The 24061-nt window shown below is 38.5% G+C and overlaps 1 protein-coding gene across 3 annotated transcripts in view; it reads right to left on the reverse strand.

Annotated features, from left to right (window-relative positions):
* ABCC4 (ATP binding cassette subfamily C member 4) overlaps positions 1 to 24061 on the reverse strand; it is a 141970-nt gene that overhangs the window by 24873 nt on the left and 93036 nt on the right. For all 3 annotated transcript variants that reach the window (XM_041478286.1, XM_041478285.1, XM_041478287.1), the window contains exons 21-28: positions 22440 to 22590; positions 21684 to 21803; positions 18105 to 18215; positions 16526 to 16626; positions 14179 to 14370; positions 9870 to 10025; positions 5834 to 5923; positions 5192 to 5364 (exon numbers count right to left, since the gene is read on the reverse strand). In XM_041478286.1, coding sequence (XP_041334220.1) covers positions 5192 to 5364; positions 5834 to 5923; positions 9870 to 10025; positions 14179 to 14370; positions 16526 to 16626; positions 18105 to 18215; positions 21684 to 21803; positions 22440 to 22590 — 1094 coding nt within the window. The remainder of the gene's footprint in view (positions 1 to 5191; positions 5365 to 5833; positions 5924 to 9869; positions 10026 to 14178; positions 14371 to 16525; positions 16627 to 18104; positions 18216 to 21683; positions 21804 to 22439; positions 22591 to 24061) is intronic.

Below are 24061 nucleotides of genomic sequence, written 5' to 3' on the forward strand. Positions count from 1 at the left end.
GTGATGAATGCCCTCTAGAGGCACCTGACAGCCTGCACTGCACAGGTAGCCTTGGGTCCCACCAGCCAGGCCTTGTGAATACTCACATATTGCCCACCAGCATTCAAAAAAACCCCAAAAGACAATGGAGAAAAAGGAACAGAACCCAAAATTCTCATCCAAGAAGGATGACATAAAGAACTCAAAATATACTGGCGTTAGTTGAACCAAGGAAGCTCCAGCCAAGAAGTCAGGCACTTGAAGGCATGGGCCTCATTTCCAGGATTTCTATTAAAACATGAATTTGTTATTTTGCATATATGATGACTGGAGAATAATAAAATGTGCTGATTGGGTTAAAAAAAGACAAAGGAGATATCTGAATAAACTAGAACATTTAGGCAGACATGTTGGCTGCAATCAGTTGCTTGCAAAGTTTTAATTCTTCAAATTTTTAGAAGTAATGGGAAAATAAAATAAAATACATAAAAGATTCATAAAATGTATCTTCCTCTGATTAAGTAGTATTTTTTTAGACAGAAGTAGTACTCCACACTGAATCTGTTTGCACATAATGAGTATCTGATATCACTTCATGAATTATGCAAAGAGAATTGTTCTGAGGCCATCATGCCAGGAGGCACCAGCAATAAGAAGTGGACAGACAACTTCGGAAGAAGAGGATGACTTAGAGGAATGAGGTAACTACTACATTTCCACAGTAGAAAGTATGAGTTCATGCTCAGGATGAACACAGCTTCTGTTACAAGCTAAGTTGAAGCAATCAGCATGACAAAGGAGAAGACAGATCCTTGCTGATGACAGGAAGAATCATCAGAGAGAAGGAAGACATAAACAGTTAAGCAAAAATTGCATGCATTCTAACTGTTACCTTCATCTGGTGACAGAAACATTTAAGGTCTCTCATGAGCTTAAGAGAATTGAGTTTTGGACCACAGTCTGAGAGGCTTGGTCCTTCTGCTCCTGCTTCCTAAAAGAAGCTCAAAAACAAAGTGGGAAGCAGGTGTTCCTCAACTCCTTTTGAACAAAGGCCAGTAAGCAATCAGGAAAAGAGACAGGAGGAGAAGTCAGGACAGGGCCAGGCTCTTCAGTTGTGTGTTATCTCCTTAAGAAAAGGAAGTTGTTCATCATGTTCCACATCACAGATATACCAGTCCTTTCACCCCAGAGTTAATGCATGTATATTTGTTTGCTCTCTTCTCAGCAATGCCTCAATAACCTGACTACTCTTACCTCCAAAAGGAAAAAAAAAAAGCTGGGACATCCATGAAAACACTCACTATGGGCAATGGTTGAAATAGCAAAACTGAAACAAAATATTAAATATTCAATACTCCCTAGAATTTTGTAAAGTAAGCCTTTTTCTTTCCTTATCGTCAAACTCAAAGTGAAGTTTTCTGCAAAGCTACTACAGAACATGAGAATCATAGCTGGCTCAGGAACTTTGAGAACAACTTTACAAAGAGCTTAAAATTATTTGTAACTCAAGTTATTCCTACTGTTTTCAGAGAATGCCTCAGCTTTGAATATCCCTGTCCTCTGCATTAATTTATATTATCTTCTTTTATTACATGTCTGCTTTATAGCACTACCTCTTCCTACATTTGCAAGAAAAAAGCCTCTCATTCTTAGAGAGATACTATCAAACTATCATCTTAAACAGGTATTTCTTGAACACAAGCTTATCACTAACAAGAAACTGCTGTCCATATTGTGGGCGTGACAAAAGTTCTAAAATGAGACTTCAGAGTAATCAGGAACAGACTTAATAGCTCCATCTTCAAATATCACAGTACAAGATCTGATGCAGACACGTCTGCAGATTGACACTTGGCTACAACCTCTCCAAGGTTCATGGTAGATTTTGAAGCATAGTTTTTGGGACAGCAAGCAGAAGTACCATCACTAACCTCCAGGAGAATCTCAGGAAGAAGCTAGGGAAAGCAAGAAAATCTGAAAACAGCAAGAAAAGCATCTGTATGCAGAATTATGTGCTGACAGAGTGTAGAGAATGTACCACATACCAGTTAGAGCTAGAAAAGTACCAAAGGAAACATAATTTCTGTCCCTTTTTCAGGGCATAAAATGGACTCTTAGTGATGTCTACCCACAGTGAGCAAGTGTCTAGGCAAGTGCCAAGTGATTTCATCACCCACCTCACTAGATCAAACCCCAATATCTTTCAGGCACTATAAAAACCAAAGGCGCCACCTGAATACCAAAACCAGGGCTGCTGGATGACAAAAACCCAATCCTAATCTGATTATATAAAAATGGGAACCACGATACTCCCTACTGCAAGGAACAATACAATAAGAAAGCACAAAATGGTGGTATAGTTGTCCCACAGGCACCACAGGTTGAGGATCTAACACCAAGTTTCCCAGCAACCCAAGATCTGGTGTAACCTGAATTAGTTGACTGTGTAAAAAGAAAACTATCTGAAGAGGAAGATAAATATGATCTGAATGCGAAGCAAGCAAGCTGCTGAAAGGAAAACTGGGTAAGTCATTATCTTCTAATGTCCTCCTGGGATTGTCCTGAAAGCGTATCTCACACTACACAATTCCTGAGAGGCTTAGATAATTTCTCAGAATGAGTTACAGATAGCAGTTAGATGTAATAAAAGGTTAAACCTGACAAGTTTAAGATGGCTAATGAACTGAACTATGTGCAATGGCTGGTTTTACCAGACTCAATGAACAACCAATGTAAAAAGATGGCAGTGGTTTGCTCGCCCAAACTTTTGTTCTCCATAAGCAAAAATACCAGTTAACACAACTAAAATAAATTCAGTATTTTTAAAAAGTCTCAGTTACTAATGGTTTTGTTTCTGTGTATCATTAAAGCAACTACATGAAGATTTTCAGCTCTTTTGCTCCAGATTTCACACAATTTTCCAGAACAGTTCAACTGCTTTAAAACCAGCCTCTATTCTTCAGGGTGAGAATGGACCAAGAAGATAAAATCAAATTAAATGTCTGTCAGTCATCACATAAATCATGCAGGTAGTCTGACTTAGGGCAACCTTCTTTACGGCAAGCTCCTCCTTCCCCCCAAAAAGCACTCACACCCCTGCCACATGCAGAGCAGGTGGCATGTGTGAGGAGCTAGGGAGAAAATGAGGGTACATAGGAAAACCAGAACATATGAGGAGGGAGAAGATGAACTTAAAATTCCTTCCCTTCACTCTCAGTAGCAGATAAGAATGGCCTAGCTGAGCTGGAATGTGGTGGGGAGTCCTCTCAGTCCCCTAGGGAAGCTACAGTGCCCACCACACAGCATCCACTGCCTCACGTCACCTCACCCTTCCTTCTCTTCCTGCCACCCCTAACCCCTGCCTTCTCACACCTGCTTCCAGGTTTGTGGGAAATGGAAAAGGGTGTTGTCCAACACAGGCTGAACTGCAGAAAGGACATGGTGGCAGCAGCAGTTGAGGCTGCTGAGGAAGACAGATCAAGAGCCAGAAAAACAAACCAAAAAAAGAAAAAAGTATCTCCAGAGCTGGTGGCAGCTTGCCATGGTCTCCCATCTTAGGTGCTCGGTATGATGTGTGCTTGCCACCAGGTGAGAGACAAGGGTGCCAGGTATGGGGGTTGTGCATCAGAAGAGGAGGAGGTTTTCCTTACACACCAAAAATGCCTCCCTAACTGCTCAGTTAAGCAACCCACATCAGCATTTCCTGATGATCATCCTATCAGATTGCAGAGCTAAAAAATACTTGGCTCTAGTTATACCAACACATTAAGGAAAAGGTAATAATGACTGTAATGCAAACTGAATTCAAAGAAGAAGTTCCAAGTTATTATTTGTATTGTTATGCCTAGAGTTGATACAAACAAACATTTACCTTATTATAATATATATTGCAGCACACATTAATCAAGATCAATTAAATGGATAGTGTAAGTTGAGAACACACATGTGAGATGCCAAAATAGGGAGGATGAGTAAGATGGTATTAAATTTCCCCACCTATGATTAATCACAGTTAATCTATCAGAGCTCAGCCATAAATAAACTAAGAGTAAAAAAAGAAAAAAAAAAAAAAAAAAAAAAAAAAAAAAAAAAAAAGAAAAAAAGACAACCTCTGGGAAGGGAATGCACTTCTCTACAGGTTTTAGAAATATACTGTCAGCTGAACCGTAAAGCTACACCAGTGGCACCACTTCTCCCCTAAGAAGAAGATGTTAGAAAAATGAGTCACGCCCAGATGACATACAAAATCCTTAATGCATCTGTTTGAGGGACTTGCTGTGTTATTGTCCTCTTTGGACTTTGAGTTTTCCCTCAAGCCATAGTTTGTTGGAACTATATATTCAGCTCAGACTAATTGATGCAGTACGTTTGCAGTATTGTTTCCAAAATATTTCCACCAGCGCCTCAAATGTTTCAAAAATTAACAGTGGGGGTACTTAGCTATTGGAACAATTTAACAGGGGTTGTCATTGAATTTTTTTGCTATTGAGGTTGGATGTTCTTCCAGAAGTACACTAGTTCAGACAGAAATGAATTCAGGAAAGTTCTGCTGTCCTGAGTTATACAAGACAGAATAATGAATAAGTGAGTCCATCCTGCAGACCTAAACATCTCTAAATCTGCTTTGCAGTTCCTGTGGTGTTTAGGACAGCTTACCTTCTGCCCCTGCCCCTACTTGACCTCTAGCTTACCACACAGCATCTGAAAGGACAGCATCTCACAACCAGAAGTATCTGGTTTTGCTTACAGCCATTTTTCACCTTTCTAGTTTTAGGGGGTTTTGGGAGCAAGATGAATTAAATCTTTTGTATTTATTTATTTATTTATTTATTTCCAACAAACATTTCTTCCAGAAGTCAACAGAACTCAACTTGTTTCCTGGCTATTCTGACGTTACAGAGATGCATTTTCAAGAACGTTCTTGTCTTCTAATCTATGGCTGCAGGACAAATAAGCTTTGAATATTAATTTCCCTACTCTATGGAATGCACTGAAATTAGGGATCTTTTGAGTGCTTAGTTTATATCATCTGCTCCACAGCCAAAGCTCAATCACCTCGTTTTGAATAGACAAAAATGATGGTATCATCAAAAACATAAAACAGCAATACAAAGTACATGAAATATAAAGCATTTAAGTTCATCTCTACAGCAGAGATGAACACATTAGAAGAGAAACCAGCTCATTTTAATATGACAGATTTTGTTTTTACCTTGGGTCCACATTTGCTGTTGCTTCATCAATTATAAGAATACGATTTTTTTTTAGAACTGCTCTGGCAAGACACACCAGCTGTCTTTGACCAACACTAAAATTAGATCCAGATTCTGCCAGCTGTGTCTCCATTTTGTTGGGTAGATCTTCCACAACCTCCTTCAGTTGCACCTGTTGACATGTCAACATATTGTAGGATGAGTAACTCTCTTTTAAATCAGCTATTGTGTGTCTGATGACACAACAATAAGTATGCAACGTTTGCCTTTTATATTCTGACACAAAATGAGTAAGTGCCAAGTTGGATTACAGTGTATGTCAGTTATTAGAATTCTAAAAACATGTTGTTAAGAATCTATTAACGTTCATTAAAACCAAGATATGAATCAAACTATAACCAAGGCATCATCCCAAAGGATAATTTTTTCATAAAAGACTTATGTAAGAATATACACACCTGCACACACATGCACACACATATACACAAATGCACATATGATAGTCTACCTTTTTCTATCAACAGCTATACCTTTATCAAACCTGATGAAAACATCCAAAACCTAACACACACAAGCACCGTAATGTTATCGTTACGTGGATTTTAAATACCAGATGTACATGATTAGATTTAGTAAGTCACCTCTTCCAAGGCGTTCCACAGCTCTTCATCAGTGTATTCATTGAAAGGATCTAAGTTTTTCCTCATGGTTCCAGTGAATAAAACAGGCTCCTGAAACCCAGTAAAATCAGCATTCCACTATAAATACAGGTTTTATAATGCAACAGGTAATTTAATGATAATCACAGCTAACCTATATCAACAATAGCACAGAAATATCCAATAACAAGCTATCATTTTTGAAATGCAAAGGTGTTCATTACAGCTGCATGCTTAAGAGGGATGGGGGAGGGAGGCAAGTGTTCAACTACTCTGTATGAAGATAATTTACCAAACAGGACAGATCTGTTTGCAAATTGCTGTACACAGTTATGTCGGTACTTAAACGGGCATTTACATGCCACTGCTCTGATGCCACAAGCTATATATATATATACCTATATGAAATCGCTGCTATCCTCATGGTATTGTTAATGAAAACCAACAACTAGCACTGTCAATGAGCTCACACTCCTAAATTACTTTTGGGCAGTTTTGAAAACCTGGTTTTGAAGTACATAAACCAGAGAGGAATCAAAGAGATTACAATGCCTTTCTGGTTTTCCTTCTGTGTTTGGCTGTGGGTTTGTTTTTTGGTTTTTTTTTCATTTCATACCATAAAAGCCCTTCCATTTTATCATCAGGGCCAAGCAGGAACAGCTTTCACCATTTAAAACCTAAACACATCTATACTGCCACAGCACCAAAGCAAACTTACTTAGAACTGGAGCACTGCTGGGCAAAGCTCTCACTCAAAATACACCAGGGAGTCAAATCAGTACCTTCTCCCATTCAGGTACCAATGTTTACCTGTGGTCGAAGCAACTTTTGTTCTACTTGAGTTCCCAGTCAGAGTAATAAAAGAGAATTCATCAAACTGGCACAAATCAAATTACACTGAAACATGTAGTATTTAAGAATTGGGAAGAGGGCTTTTGGTTCAGAACTCCTTAAGCAACAGATTAGTACTCAGTAGTGTGAGTTGCCAGACCTGAGAGTCATGCACTGACACGACTTTAGGGCTAAACTCATCTTAATACCACACATAAAGACAAAAACAAGTCAAAAGCTGTAGAAGTGCTAAACATAAATGGAGACCATTCATCATGTTGCCAGTCCTCTTTAAATTGGGGAAATTTTAGGCAAAAACATTTTCTTTTTTTTTTTTTTTTTTCCTTTCTCCTCTAGGAAATAAAATCTAACTTACACTGGGCAACTTCAGCTTACTCTGAGATTAACCTGTCCTGACTTTCTCCCCATCTAACCCTAGTGATGCCCAGCTCCAAAGTGCTGCAGCAAACCAGAAGAGAATTCAGACCTTAACTCTTTTATTTTCTTTGAATTTCTAAACCATCTGAGTGCTAGAAAAGAATTTAAAGACAGAACATACCATAAGCAATATGAAAGAAGATATAAATTTCTTGATATAATATGCCAATTATTTGAAAGTATCTGCTGCAATAGCAATGTCATTAAAAACTTGCTGAATGAGCAAAAGGGTTTAACACAAAACATTTCCAGGCCAAAAAACAATTTCCTTCAAAAACACCTAGAAACTAATTTGTTTAACAACACACATTTTAGTACACCATTTAGTGTATTTTGAAGGTATTGTTACATTTATTTTCCTTTTCAATTCATTTTTATGGGTTGGCAAAGAAGAGGCAGAACCTATAAAGTGTTCACAACTATTACAGAAGTCCTAACAACAGACGTGCACTGCAACAGAAGATAAGGATATTTTTTTAATTACCATTTCTGACACAGATTATTATTTAAAACAGTCTGGTTTATGAGAGGAAAGCAATAAGACTAACCTGTAAATAATTGTTGTAAAAATGCTTGCAGTCAGAGAGGCAGACAACATTTGCATAGAAAAGATTTACAAACACAACCTTTACACAGCTCCATCCAAGCAAGCAATTAGAAGCCTAAGCACATTTTTATTTCTCCAGGTAGGTATTTAAACTCACACACAAGAAAACTTCAGCCTTGCCTCATCACTCTCTAGGAATGGTTCTGTTTAGCATGTTTTATGTTGCAATTCTAATAAGCATCTCTCTCTCTGCTTTTTCAGCTGCCCACATAATTATGAAGATATTTGCTGCAAAATAACTACCTGATGTTACTTTGCTATTATTGACACTACTATTAGCACAGTACAAGACAATGCCTACAGTTTACCAGAGCAGAAATCTGATTCCAAACCTTCCTTCCTCCTCTTCCTTGTACCACCATTTGATAGTTTTGCATATTTTTAGTTGAAACAGCCTTCCGTTACACACACACAAAAAAAAGCCAGCCAAAAAAAACCAACTACCTGCTAGCCTTTGGGCACTCAAAACTTTTGTGACTATGAGCAAACCTTATATAAATTTGACAAAAATCACAGAGTTCCACTGGATTAGAACAGTTTTAAAACTATGTCAATAGACCTATGTATGAAAAAAACCTCACATGTGTAATTGAATGCAGTGAACTTTGAGCATCTGTGTCATTCAACATGTAGAAATTGTATTTGACGTGCAGTTTTCCTGTCTCAGTATCCTATTTTGTTCAGCTGGGTTGAACTCCTCAAAATGAAAAAAATCACCCAGAATAGCTACGGGCAAGGCTTTCAAAAAGCTGTAGACCTTGAATGAACTGATGATCATCTGCTTTCAGGAGAAAGGAACGCTACACACAAACAAAAAAATGGAATTTAAATCCATATAAAGTTCTCTTTACATACAAAAGATGACTAGTTCCAGTGAGTACTGCAATAACAAAGCCTGCAGCATGCAGAAACAAAAGATATCCTGCATTAGGCAACAATCCAATTACTGGGGAAGTACCTATTTTGAAATTTTTTTCAATAGCATACCTGTTTCTTTTTGACTCCTATTCTTTGAGAAAAAAAAAGCCTCATTACCATTTGTATTAGATTCTCAACTCAAAGAAATTAATACACTCTGACTGCCACCCTGCCAACAGACTAGCACACATTCAGACATAACTCTAAATACAGATTCTAACATAGAGAGATCTGAGAAATAATGCTAAACATGGCAAAAAAATTCCTCTGGTTTACAGTCTGCTCTTCACTCTACCTGCCAGAAGAGTGCAGATGAACTACTTTCCAAAATATGACTTCACATTTGCAGCACATGAGCTTTTCACTCTTCCTCCCTCTTCATTGGAGAGCAAATGCCCAGAGAAGAGACCAGAGCTCTCATGAAACTGTAACATGCACAGACTTTGCCTTCTAAGTTTTAAGGTTACACTTAAAACCCTTCTCTGATACAATGTCTCATGAAAGTAAGACTCCTGAAAGAGAAGTCCTGAGACCTACTGGATTTCTTTGAACAGCCTTTCTTCTACTCCAGCATGAGAGATGAGGCTATTTCCATCACAGCCTTATTGGGTTTTTTCCTGTACTGTGGCCTTTCTTGCATTCAGCTTCCAAAATTCATCAAGTTTTATTTATTATGGGTTATAATGACCTACTCTTTAGTCTGTTCCTCTGGTCTTCTCCTGCCCCACCTTCTCCAAATAAAGCAAAAGCTGATAGCTCACTTCTAGGTAGCACACTTGCTCCTTCTAAATCTAGCACCACTCGGTTTGTACAGGGATGACTAGAGAGGTGAAAGTTGTCTTTTGCCAAGTCCCTTACTAAGGAAACATCAGGCAGGACTGCTGCCAAAGGATCAAGTGACTTCAGAGGACTGCTGAAGATTGGTATACACTTATCAGATTTTCTCTGCTTTTCCACAGACTATGGGAGGACAGCATACAGCTAACACACATATTCCAAAGGAACAGACAGGGTATAAAAATGGGAAAAAAATTCTCCAGTCCCCAAAACTGATTCTGTTTATCTTAAAATAATCAAGACCTTAATCAAGTAAGAATAGTTACAAGCTACAGTTCCTGTATCTACTGCATTCAGAGGTGCAGGGGGAACACATTCCAGCAGAGCACTTTAAACACTACGGTATTATATTCAAAACATCCATGGCAAACCAAGTCACTCTCTTACTTGAGGTATAATTGAAATTTTCTTCCGCAAGTCATGGAGTCCCAGCTCTGATGTCAAGTACTTATCAATCCAAATCCTTCCTTCAGGTTCTGCCAAGCGAAAGAGGGCTGCTATCAGAGAGCTTTTCCCAGCTCCAGTTCTTCCCACTATTCCAACCTATGGAGCAAGCAAGCCTGTACAATTAAACTGTGAGCTTTTCAGGAGAAATTGCATTTTTACATTTTTACAGCATCATAGGATGTGCAGTAGAACATGCACCAAATAAAACTTCTTTGTAATTAACATTCTTACAAGAGGATAAATCCTCTCCCCTTAAATCGGTTTGGATTCAGGTGGCATTTGTATACATGACAATTTCTTGGATCATATTCAAATGTGAATGATTTTCCCTTAATGTGTGGTGTCTTATTGTGTAAACAAGATGAAGTGCCTCGATGCATACACTAATGTGATTCAAGGCTGTTAATTTTTATACTGAACCTGGTTTACTGGGTGATGTTAGGCAAATCATTTCAGGCATGCATCTACTACTCAACCCCAGAAAGGACTCCCATAAAGCACTCTGGGAACAATGTACTCCCAATTTAAATAACTGAGACTGATTTGGGTTAGTTATGGTTAAGGTGAAGTACTTTAAAGTAGCATGATTATAAACTGTATCCATACTTCAGACATCTTCAGCAAGCATTGAAACTACAAGGCCATGACATCAAGGTGAAATTCCTTTTCAAACAAAAGAAACAGCAAATAATAAAATCACAGAGATTCAGGATTCTCTTTGTTCCCCAAGAAAAACTGGAAGACATACACAATGTGAAAAAAAAATAAAGCTTTCAGAAAAAAAGAGACAATGAAAAATATGGGATTCATAGCTTTAATGACAAGGGGCTAAGATCAACAAATACTTATTCTCTTTTCATTTTTTTAATGCTGTATTCGGGCAAAGGATTCTTAGAGAAAAAGAGTGTACAGTAATCAACTGTATCCGAGAAGATAATGGGTGTAACCCTCTACACAGATCTGATCTGGCAGAATTTGTTATTTCCTGCATTCTGTTCTAATCCGTACATTTTCCCCTGTTTTTTTTTTAACCCCCAAAAAAAAAAAAAAAAAAAAAAAAAAAAAAAAAACCAGAACACTGGAAAAAGTTCAGAGCAGTGCAACACAGAATTAATATGGGTTGAAGATCCTGATTTGATGGGGAAGGATTTATGAGGATCAAACATATATAATATGCCTTGGTGAAGTGACTGGGGTGCAGAAAGGAGGAAGAAAGATGAAAACACTTATGAGTGTACATACAGACACCAGAGGGCAATTACCTACTGCCTGAGACTCACATGTATGCAGCAATGCCTGCTGAAATGAAATTCAGCACAGGAAACTGCACCAAAGTGCAAGGAGAAACTTTCAGTCAGAGACACTAAGTTCAGACAAAACAGCAGTGCCCACATTTGATAAAAAATACACAACACACTAAAAAAGTACACTTCAAGGAGCATCTTATGCTGCATAATCTAAAGAATTTTTTTTCTTCTACATTCTGATTTAACAATTTCATCAAACAATTCATTAATGTACTACTGTATATAAACTAATTAACATTTCTACAATGCTTTTTATTAAAGACTAATTTAAGCAAATCTGTTACAATAAATGTCTAGTACTCTAAATTTTATCAGTGAAACAACAGAAAAGTAGTCCTGAATAGATAAACTACAGCTCAGAAAGAAAGTACTGAATAGAGAACACAGACAATCAGAGTTGTGAAAATCAAAGTTCAATTGTTCCTCTGCAAATGTCAATATAAAGTATTGTATCAAAGATATAAAGAAAAAACCATAAAAAATACATTGATACTTAAAATAAAAATGCAGCTGCTCTGCATATTGTCAAAATCCCACTTTCAGTTTGGCATCAAATGAAAGGACTATGCTCTTCAACATTTAGAAGAATCTATTTGCATCTTTGGTCCAATTGACTACAGGCTGCTGAAAACTGACAGGAATTTGAAAGAGCTCTCAGTATACACATTATACATTTTTTGAATACATTTTATTCTTCACAGGCCCACACTCACAGCCAGTGCAAATACCGCACCAGCCTGCAAATGGAAGTGCCACCTATCAGGAATCACACGGCCAGGACTGTGCTGCCTGATACAAGCCCAGTGCACACACAGGAGTACACCTGCTACGCTGGGCTCATCATTACTCAAGTGTCACTTGTACTTCACAGCAGAGCTGCACAAAAAATCTGAGATTTACAGCATGTCAGCCACTCCACTGAAACTGCCCATGTCTTTGTAATCCCTCAGGCAACCTCCCTTTTGTCATGGGAGCACAGCTGCCACGCTATAAATCTACATGTGCACCTTCCTAACTTTTTCATGTAGCCTGCAGATCCAGGAGCCGTCAGGAAAAGGTGCATTTAACAATATGGTAGCTAATAAGCATTCATGAGCTCCCTGAAACAAAGATGATGTGTAAAACCCAATACTACACATGCTAACCTTCCCCTGCTGCAGCTGTAGTAGCAGAGGAGGTTAATCCCTGCCAGCTAGTGGCACAGCAGTTTGTGTCTCCCTGGTCAGTTTCTGTCAGAGCCCACTACTTCAGCAAAGATGTTTAAAACACAGGGTCCTTCCCAGCCTGCTTTGACTCTAGGGAAATACTGAATGCCGAGACAAACAGACCAGAAGAGACCTTAACCCATGAGTGATTTGCTAGCAATCACCTCCCTCATTCTTACCATACCCACAGCTTCCCAAACTGGGCCCTGGGGTGGCTACAATAAAAAATACAAGCACAGCAGAAGCTTAAACTCATTCCTGCTGCCAGTGGCACTGTAGCCACCAGAAGCCTCTATAAGCCAGGGGCCTGAACAGGCATAAGAGCTCTCAATGACAGCAGTATGGGCAGAATCTCCAACAGATCTGGAAACCTGGTTCTGAAGAAGATGCTTCTCCATAATTAAAACCAATATGAGGAGGAGAGATGCTTGGGAGATTTATTTTACACAGTGGCAGCCTACTGCAGTATTGTGCAAAACATCATAGAAAGCAAACACAAAGTTCTTGGCAATAGTTTCAAGCTGGGCAAATTCAGGATGATGAAACCACAGCATAACTGCTCAGCAAAAATAAATACCCCCAGTCATCCCTCCATCTCCTGCCACCACCAAGGACTGAGTCATGCATTGCTAGTATCTCTTCCTTCCATTTTTAGTTTTATTCCTGTCTCTCACTGAGAAATATGGGACTCCCTGTCTATATTGGAGAGACTTGTAACAGCTAAGGAGACAGCCCACATGGCTCTTCTTCTCAAGAAGAGAAGATTTTTAACTATTTTTAACTCATTCACAGCTAATTCCAGGAAATCACCTCAATGCAGCAATGTCCGGCTGAATTTTTGTAACATGCATGTTATTAAAAGGTCCACTCGAGGAAATGAATGTGTTTGGAATTGAATGGAAAAACGTGTTAAAAAGGAGGCACAGGCAAGGATTGTAGAGTTGAACCATCCTCCTAGGGACGACCTAATCAAAAAAGTACACCTGCATTTGAAAGGTAGCAAAGCATAAATTAACACTTCAGGGCTGTAATTTAATTTTGTCTGTGGGGGAGACCTTCCCTGCAGCACTCTTTCAACAGGGATAGCGTCAAAATTGGGGAGGAGGAGTCAAATTTACAGAGGAGGAAGAGTTTTATTTCTATGTTTCTTTTGGCTACCAATCTAATTAATGACAAGAGTTAATTGGATTGGTAGCCAAAAGGAACAGAAACAAAATCCCAAATTCTGAGTTATGCAACTGATTTGTATTTCTTTCTTCTATCTTGCATTTTGGGCTCAGTACAAGGGCATGTACATTCCTTATTTTCTATTGGTTCTGCTCACCTTGTCTGTTGATATAGTTGATTCCAATTATGTTCCCTCTGTTGAATACCCAATTTCCTAATGCAGCTCCATTTGCTTTAGATTTGAACAAACATTCTTGGCTTGTCTGGTATTTTCAATGTCTGCCACTTTCTGAAGAATCTCAGAATTTTTTAATGAAATCATTGGGTATGCTTAATCCTTTGTTTTGACAGACTGAAATATCATGTTCCCAGACAAATTTATGCAACACTTAGAGGAAATAAATAGGCTATAACTTCTGTTATTAAATATAACTAAAGCTTATTTTTCAAAAGAACACTTACTATTTTCCTAACATCCATATATTTTATAATGCATTTTTAGCACGCAGCTTGTCAACTCATCATCTTTGCTTAATTTCTGTGAATATCCAAAGACAGCCATATACATACCTTTTCTTTTGGCTTAATTAAAACAGACAAGTGTCTTAAAACCAATGGTCCATCTAGACTGTAAGTGAAGTTAACATTCTCAAATGCTATCATTCCTTGGTTAGGCCATTCTGGTGGTGGATGTTTGTTGGTCTCCCAAGGAGCTTCTTTTTCAAGTTCTGTGTACTCCATCACTCTTTCTACTGATATCATCTAAGGGGAGGAAAGAAGACATGCATACTTGAGCTTCATCCCATGGCATACACTGCAAATACTGCCTGCATATAAATATGTGTGTGTGTTTTTACCAAACAGATTCAATGCATATTACTCCGTGTTTTTTTTTTTTTAAACACAGGTAAGTATTTGGTGCCATTCTAGGCTTTCTTTATACAACTGAAAAAGTGGAAAGAATGCATCTCATGTCCTACTACAGATCCAGATCTATTATGATACATAAAGCCTCACTCATACACTCATAAGTATTTCTCATCAGTAGGATTAATTACAAACCTAAATACGTGCATAAGTTTTAAGAAAATTAAGCTAAGCGAGTTGTCTCTCAGTCTTGACTAAGATGACACCAATCCACTGTGTGTTAGAAAGACAAAGCTAGAAATGAAACTGCCAAATGAACTCCAGGCAGACACATTAATGAGTTTGACTCCTCGCCCTGCATAGGACAACCCAAAAAAAAAAAAAAATCACACCATGTGCCTGAGACCATTGTCCAAATGCTTCTTGAACTCTGGCAGACTTGATGCCATGCCCACTGCCCTGGGGAGCCTGTTCCAATGCCCAATCACCCTCAGGGGGAAGAATCTTTTTCTACCATCCAACCCAAACCTCCCCTGACACAACTCCAGGCCATTCCCTCAGTCCTGTCACTGGTCACCGCAGAGAAGAGATCAGTGTCTGCCCCTCTTCTTCCCCTCACAAGGAAGTTGTAGACCACAATGAAGCCTCCATTCAGTCTCCTCTTATCCAGGCTGAACAGCCCAAGTGACCTCAGCCACTCCTCATAAGGGCTTTCCCTCCAGATCCTTCACCATCCTCATGACCCTCCTTTGGACGTGCTCCAAGAGCTTCATTTTGTATTGTGCTGCCCAAAACTGCACACAGGACTGAAAACAAGGGTGCACCACCACCTTGGTAGAGTGTGACAATCACTGCCCTTGACCAGCTAGCAGCAGAATGGAGATGAAATGTTCTTGCCTCCCCCAGGTGTAGTCACCCTTTAATAAGAAGGGATTTTTGGTGGATGAACACCTATCGAAGAAGTTGATGCTAATCATAGTTCCATAAAATGATCAGCATTTCACACCAAAGCCAGGTTAGTGAATGGCCTTTCTCTTCCAAGGTATTTCTGAGTCACAGCCTCCAAGAAAGCCAGTCAGCACGTGTGACATTCCCACAGACACTTCCAAAACGTCCCAAATGGTATGAAAAAAACTGAAAGCTTTCTTCCCATTTCTCAGAAAATGTCACCACCAGTATACTGGTGTGTGAAAAATGTGCTGAAAAAAGCAATGTGGTAGCAAAAAAAATTATTCTAACTTTGTTATTATCATTATTATTATTAATTATGGCTTTGTAACTTCTACAAAAGGACTACACACATTTCCTAGACTATGTACAGCAAACTATAATTACAAGTAACTTCAGTTGTCAACACAACAAAAAAAATCCCAGGTTTATGTTTAGCATGTTTTTTTTTTACAATGTATTTTTCTTATGTATTATCTTAAGAAAGTAGACAGGCAAATTAGAACATTCTAGTAAACATTGTGAATTGGTCAAAGGCATTTTATATTATATATTCTGGAAAACACACAACCTTGCCAGCTGAATATAAACAAATACTTTCACATTTGTGTTAACTTAGAATGAATTAAGAAGTTATAAGCCTTTGCAATGGAATAAGAGGACTCTAAAAATGCCATGAGGGATATCAATAAAATTTTAAAATGCAATAATAAATAACAATAAATTATAAATACCAAATATAAAACCATAATTTAAAATCTTCCTTATAGAAAGGGATTAATTTATTGCAACTTTAGCAAGTTGCAATGCAATTGTCTGCACTGTAACTAGACTGTCTCCTTTCTTCTATGAAGCGAGATTGTAAAACCTCCCTTACTATGAATGCAGGACAATCCCCAGACACAATTCATCTCAACAAACATTTGAAATCAGTCAGACAAATCATAACCCAAAAGAAGTAATTTTTCTTTATGACTGCAGAGTGGTGCCTCAATTGCTTGCTAAGGTATTAATAGCCTAAGTTAATTAAGAAGAATCTTAAACCCTTCATGTCACAAGCATGAAAGGAAACAAGAGGGGGAAAGGAAGAAATAAATATTACCAGGTTTTCAACTTCAGCACTTTGTCTAACACCCCACTGGAACGTTCCCATGAGGGTGATTGCATAGGAGAGCGCCAAACCAACCTGCCCCGCATTCAGAGCTGCAGAAGAAAGGAAAATGAGACTCAAATAGGTACATTGTAATTACACAAAATCTCAGTTAAGCTCTCTTTCATGAGGTTACTTACATGATGGAAGCATCACAGCCAGAGTTTTATTTGGTTATGCCCCACTTGCTATCTGTGCAATGAGTAGCTCCAGGCAGAACAGCTGCTTGCTGCTTTTTTGGGGTACGTTTTGGACACATTTTGACAAGATAATCCAAACTCTCCTTAGCCTGGTGTTCATCTAAAAACTGAGGTTCATTCTCAAGACCAAACTTACATAGATTTTTAGGGTCATCCCTCTCTGGCTGAGCATTAGTTAATGCTTCACTTCTTTTCTACGCAAATCAGATAAGGCCCTAAACCTAAGCAAAACGTTTGTGTAAAATTATTTCAAAATTAGTTATGAAATTTACATCAACTTTGTACTCTTATAACCAATCAGATAAAGTAACAGGGTAGAATATTTCTTCCCCTGTTTATAAATGCATTTACTGTGTTCAGTGGGTCTACTCTCACAAAATAAATGTATTCTGTCTACCCCAATATTAAGCATGATTGTCCTCTGACTTACTTGAACTTTATCCTAACATAGTCCTACTGACTTCGAGAGAAACACTCTTTATCCAAAGGCAAGGAAAGATTCAGGACCATTGTTTTGACTTGTCTTTTTGCATGCTAGTAACATCAAACCTAGCTCAAAATTTGCAGAGCTGTGCAGCACAGAGTGTTCAAATTTTAAAATACACCTGCACATAAAAAACTTTCCAAAGAAAAAAGAAAAGAAACAAAACAGCAAATTAGCACTTATTTTCATGTCCAAGATAATTACTTCTTCCTTCATGTTTTAGATGACTATCTCATTCTAGCACATCTAACCCAATTACATCCTGGATGATGCACACACTAATGACAGTTCATGAGTGACAGTGAACATAAAATGTATTATTATGAGGCAATTTTCTCTCTGGAACTGGCCTATCCCACTGATCCAAGATATGAGAAGAGTATCCCTAGGAACTTTACCTTGCCTTTTGACCTACTGTGCCACGTGCAGAAAGGAAAAACATTGTTAAGAGGCAGCTCCGTGGGTGTTTCAGTATAGAAAGCAAAGCCCTGTAGGCCCAAAAGAGAAAGACAAAGGTAGGGAAAAAGAAGAAGATTTATTTCTTGTTATTGCTCTGAAAGCCAGAATCTCAAGAGTGAAGACTACAGAAGAACACGTTTGTTTGCACACTTGGGGATGATGACAGATGTATGCCTTAGCCCAGAAGATGTCTGAACTGCCTCCAGGATTTGCAGGGAAGCAGATACAGTCCCAATGCCCTAGACTAAGGAAGAGATCATGATCTAAAAAGAAACATTTAACTTAATTACAGCCTTTAAACAATTAGAAACAGCAACATATGAAAAAGAATTAGGCATTACCATACAGGGTAATTACTGGGTGAACTTTTTCTAACATCTGTACTTACTGTTGGCGAGAAGCAGGGAACCAAAAGCAACCACTATAACAAAAATGGCACAGATGGCATCCAGACGCACAGCAAACCACCTTGAGGTTGTCAAGAAGAGAAACCAGGCCTCTAAAGTGTATTTTTAAAAGATATAAAACCAGTGGATTATTAAAAATGAAGCTGTATAATTATTACTAGATTTATTCATGTTAATAATAGAAATTGTCAAAAAAACCCAACACTGCCATCTTCAAGTGCATGTCTGCATGGACTGATGATGATCAGGCTAACTGACCAGTTTTCCTGAAATTGTCGAATTTAGTTTTCACACCAGTAGCAACCACAGGAAGAGAAGGAAAAACAGTCAAGGCTCAAAGCATGGTCCACTTGTTCACAATGGAAGCCTCTTCTCAACTCTAGTGAACTCAAGAGTCTTATACAAAAAGCAGAAGTACAACTACATTTACTGTAGCTTGATTAGAGTCTGCAGGCTTTTAGCTAGAACATATCACAACACAACTGTCAGAGCCAAGTTTTTAGAAGGCAGCTGCAGCTCGTTAAGCTCCTGTAGGAGCTAGTCAATACAGCCAGTGCAGCTATACAGAGGTATTCAGATGATTAGATGCACAATTTTACTTTTGGGGAAGCTCACAGGTGGACATCTCCACTCGACAATTTGGTGTTAAGTTCCACCCCCCAGGTAGATGTGCTACAGTACAAAGTAAAGAGACAGCACAAAAAGACACTGCAATACAGAAGGCAGAGTGTTTGAATCCAGGGCCAAAATCAGAAGCAAAGTAGCCATAATAGAGTGCAGCACTATTTGTTGCTTAGGCTGCACTCAGAGGAATTGTTCCAGCTGCTACCAAGTCACAGCAGAAGGTTACCATTCCAACCCCTTTTGCCTTGCATGTCATTACTCCCTGCTAAAGATCACTGCAGTTTCAGCTGTTCAGTGCTCCTTAGCCCAGTGGTGGGAAAAATTCAGACTAAAATAATTCTCCTTTCTGTAACACAGAGAGGAGGTAAGCGTGGTTTTAAGCCTGATCATCAATAGTCAGATTATGAAGCTTTTGCTGCATTGATCCTAATTGTCCAGGGAGGTGTGTTACTCTGCCAGATTGAGATGGGTCTTTTTTTCAACCTGTCTGTGCAACAGGGGTCACTGTGCATAAAGAAAGGAATCTGACAGTCACAGGAACTAATAAAGAATCATCATGGTCTGACAAGTCATGGGCTTGCTTATACTGATGGGCACTGGCGGGAAGGAAACTTGGGTTTGGTCAAATGTCAGCATGCCTTTTAGAAGTTTTTTATCTAAAATTTATTTAATACTCCATTCATAGGCATCCCCCAAAGGGGTTCAAAGCAGGTATCCTGAGTCCTAGGCTCAGGCCTAAATAAGAGAGGAAGCTACTACTCCAGCCAAAAGTGCTAAACAAAACCAGCACTGATTGGGAGAGCCTTTGGCAATGCAGGAAAGAATTTAAAACTCTTTAAGAGACTTAAAAACCCAGGACTCCAACTTTGTGAGGTGTTATGAAAGGTATTCTCTCACATCAGCTACTGCTTGCTCACATTTACTATCAAAGAACTATCCAGGGTGAAAACAACTTCAAGAAATCTCTAGCTCAGCCTCCCGCTCAAGCACAGTCAGGTCAGAGGTCAGACCATGCTGCTTTATGCAGTTTGAGTCTTGAAAATCTATACAGATGAAGCCTGCACATCTGGGCAATCCTTGCCTCTGCTTGACTGTGCTCACAGTGAAAGAGTTCTTCCTTGAATTCAGGTTAAAAATCTCATGTTACAACTTTCACCCAAGTCGGTGCTCCTACCGCTATGCACCATGGTGAGGAACTTGTATTTATGGCAACATCCTTGCAGGCACTGGAAGGCAACTACTAAATCCTCTGTATTCTGTGAACATAACAAGCCCAGTACCTCCCCCAGAAGGAAATCTCTCCTGTTAATGCCCTAACTATCTTCGTGGCCCCTCCAGGGACCTCACTCCAGTTTGTTAGAATGTTTCACAGAGCTGGCAGTCCACAACTGGATGCAGTACTCCCAGTGTGGGCTAACAAGGGTGGAGGGGACAATCACATCCCTCCTTCCCGTAGCTATGCTCCTGCCAATACAGCCCAGAGGGTGTTGGCCTCCTTTGGTGTCCAGGCACATATTCCCCATGAGGACAAAAACCACATGCACTTCAAGCCAGCTGGTGTACCCCAAAGGTTTGTTATGCTCCTGCCAATACAGCCCAGAGGGTGTTGGCCTCCTTTGGTGTCCAGGCACATATTCCCCGTGAGGACAAAAACCACAAGCACTTAAAGCAGCTGGTGTACCCCAAAGGTTTGCGTGGGAAAGACAGCAAGATGAAGTCTGTAGGTATACAGGAGAGTGTGACTAAAAGCACTAAAGCTTGACCTCAAAAACAGGTTCATAATCTGCCCATGAGGGGTATTATTGACAGTTTTGTTAGGGAGATGCACAAAACTGACTGAAAAATGGAAGTGTTTTTATGTTCCCTGGATCTGACTGTAAAATACAGAAAAATATTTCTCTTAAATGTCATGGTCCTCTTTGTACAGTCTATTGCCTAAAGATGTCTTTTAATATAAAACTAAGCCACAACTTTGTCTTCCCTCACTATCAGGTATTGTAGCATTGATTTGGTCAGATAACTAGCAACTATAAAATATTAAGAAAGGGGAAATTCAGAGCTAGAGGTGCCTCCCTGGAAGATGCACTACACCAGCCACAAGTCACTGGGCTCAATATGGTCATGATGCTACAACCTGTGATAAACTGGACTTCAGAAAGGATCAGCTGGTCTTGTCTGAAACCTTGTAAACCGACAAATTACGAAACAGCAATCGAATATACTTGTATGTCTTACAACAGAGGAAAGTCACAATCTTACCTAACAAACACAAAACTGAAAACTTGCATTCTGCTGTATCTTGAAGAACATTGTGATAGAGAACATGTAAACAGCAGAAGTCAAAGAACCACAGTGCAAACCTGAATTATATTACTTATCCTTGCAGAACACCAATATTTCACACCTTCCAATTACGTTATTTTCATAACGTAAAATATTTCATATTTTAGATTTAAGCCCTGAAAGCTGCTCAAAGTAAAAAATAGTTAGAATTATGGAACTTTTCCAAGATTATTTATACTAATTATATCTGCCCATTCCTAGAACACTACTTAGTATCAAATGTTTCATAATATAGCTTGTTCCCATCACATTGCTCTCTGCCCTCCCCCCACCTTTCCTTTTCTTAAAGATGAATCCAGGAAAACATTAAAAATTATTCTTTAAGTATTCTTATCAGGCATACTTTCAAATGTTTATCTTATACATTGTTAAAACATATGCATGGGTATTCTAAATTATATTACAGCCCGAAGTAAACTCTCTAAATCTAGACTGATAATGTTTTTGTTCTAATACAGGAATTTTACCCTAAAGAGACAAATGCACAGCTCCTACTGATTTTAATGCACATTATATACATGTCGCTGAGGGCATAAGATATTTCCCTCCTACCGTGCAAAGTATTTGATTTTTCACATCAATTCATCACAAACCTGAGTGGAGGTCTTGGTGTGCATCAAATAGTTTTTGAAATCTTTCCTCTGCTTTCAAAGCCCGAATAGTCCAAAGCCCCTGGAGGGATGACGACAAGTGGGAGAACACTGGACTTCGAGCTACAAAGGGAAATGAGAGTTGAGTTAACTTAACAATAGATGAAGGACAACATTTAATTCTTTTTGTACCACACTAATCTTTAATCCTACCACTTCATATTTAAGCACAAAAACTACTCTACTGCATCTTTTAAAATAAATATGCAGTATCTTTAACTAATGTTCTCTTACTCAATTAGAATCAGTCAGACAGCCAGGCAGATTAATTTATACAAAAATGTCTTACAATAGCTGTCACTGTAGAAATTCTTTGGGCTTTATTAATGACATTAGGCACCCATGTTTGTTATTCATAATGCTTAATATTCCATATCATAGTCAAGCTAAAGTAAGGCATGAGAGTCAGATAAGGTCAGAAATACCATTAGTATATGCATGCAAGGCCCCAAAGACCAGCAGCTTAGCATATTCTTAACTAGCTTTATTTACAGATAGTTAACTGACATACCCTAGGTTTATCATTATGCAAAACAGGAGTTAAGCATATAATTCACTAGTTGAGAACCAAGGCAATAAGGAAGTTATCTGCATAGCAAAAGAAAAAAAATTCTTTGATGGACTGTCTATAAAATACTAGCATTTCACATAATAATAAGTAGGGCTCAAACTAACATTAAGTCCCACCAAACTACATACTTGTGGATTCTAGACGTTTAATATCTCTTGAAGTGTCTAAAAAGTATCGTCGAAGAAAAATGAAAAGAATAAATAGTGGAATTAAGGGGATGAGCATCCAAGGAATCACTGCCACAGCCACAGCCACCACACCACAAATCTGTAGGAGAGTCTGGAGCACAATAGAAACAAAATAAAAAACTCTTTGCCAGAAGAATTTCATTTAGAACAAGTATAAAACTATTTAACACTATTGAAACACTTAAATATTTAAACATAACTACCACATTTAAGAGCGGATGCATTGTATAACATATGAGCAACATCTATTTTTAAGCAACTTGGAAAATTTACAGTAATATCTAAATTGATTATTTTTCCAGTTTATGGTTTTCTTCCACATTATTTGTTCCTTAAAATAAGTCTTTACAAAACTGGTTGACTGAAAATTGTCTTTCTTGGTAGACTATCTTGTGACTGCTGTAATAAAGTAATAAATGATCAATGTAATGGACAACTAATCTTTAATGAATCCTAGTTATTTGGTGAATCAAGGACATGTTTTTTCACTCCTGCTAAGAAGAAACTGGCGAAAAACTGGCTTTCAACTTGAGTTGAAAGACTTGACACTTGGAAGAGAGACTTTCAACATAGGCTTGCAAATTTTCCTAAACACAACATTGTCCCATTTAGAAAGAAAACCCAGGACAGGAGAAAGTGGGCTTTCTCTTCTCAAAGGATTACATTGTGAAATATTACAAATAAGAAGAAAATGTTACACACTGCAAAAAGTGTCATAAAAGGTTTGTTTCACCAGGTTTACTACAGTGTAATGTAACAGGTGAAGTAAACCTGACTTTACTCTTAGAAAACCAGATATAATGAGGAAAACTCTGCTGCTTAGGATCCTGGCCCAACTTTCTAAATTAAATCCTCCATTTCCTTCAAACCCCTTCATGTCTTTCATCAACTTTCAGTCTGAATAGACAGTCAAAACCATCATCTGCACACAAACTTCTTTCAGAACCCAGCTGTGCATGAATGAATGTATGGTAGGAGTCCTGGTATACTATAATTAGGATGTGCCCACTTTTTCCTTAAAAAGGGGGGAAAAAATCCAACCCATACAGTACCAAAACCAGACAACTGAAATCCTAGCTCAAGATTAAATTCCTGTATTATTCTCATTAACATATTCCTTAGCAATAACAATATTTTCTAAAGACTTTTCATTTTATGGACTGTATAGCAGCCACCTTCTTCATCACCTCATGCAACACAGAAGTGGATTCCAGATAAATACTGTGGCTGCCTGATTTTTAGATTCCAAAAATGCATTAGCGACCACTGGGTGCCAGAAATGCATATCTTGCAGCAAAAATTCTTCCAGTCCCTTCATGTTTTCCAACTTGGAGCTCATATAACCAACACATAGCTAAGGTAGGTACCAGAGAGCTACCTGGGTTTTCAAACACTTTCAGTGGAAGTGTCTATGACACATTGCATTTCCTGCTGCACTTCTGGTAGCACACTGAGGCCAAAAACAAGTACAACCTTTACCCCTAAATTTGCTTTTTTCCCTTCAGGCTTCTCTGACTTTACCTTAATTTGACCTGACCAAAGAGCAAACCCACACACCCTAC

This window comes from Pyrgilauda ruficollis, unplaced genomic scaffold (assembly GCF_017590135.1).
Source record: "Pyrgilauda ruficollis isolate IOZ18807 unplaced genomic scaffold, ASM1759013v1 scaffold44, whole genome shotgun sequence".
In the NCBI taxonomy this organism is placed as follows: domain Eukaryota; kingdom Metazoa; phylum Chordata; class Aves; order Passeriformes; family Passeridae; genus Pyrgilauda; species Pyrgilauda ruficollis.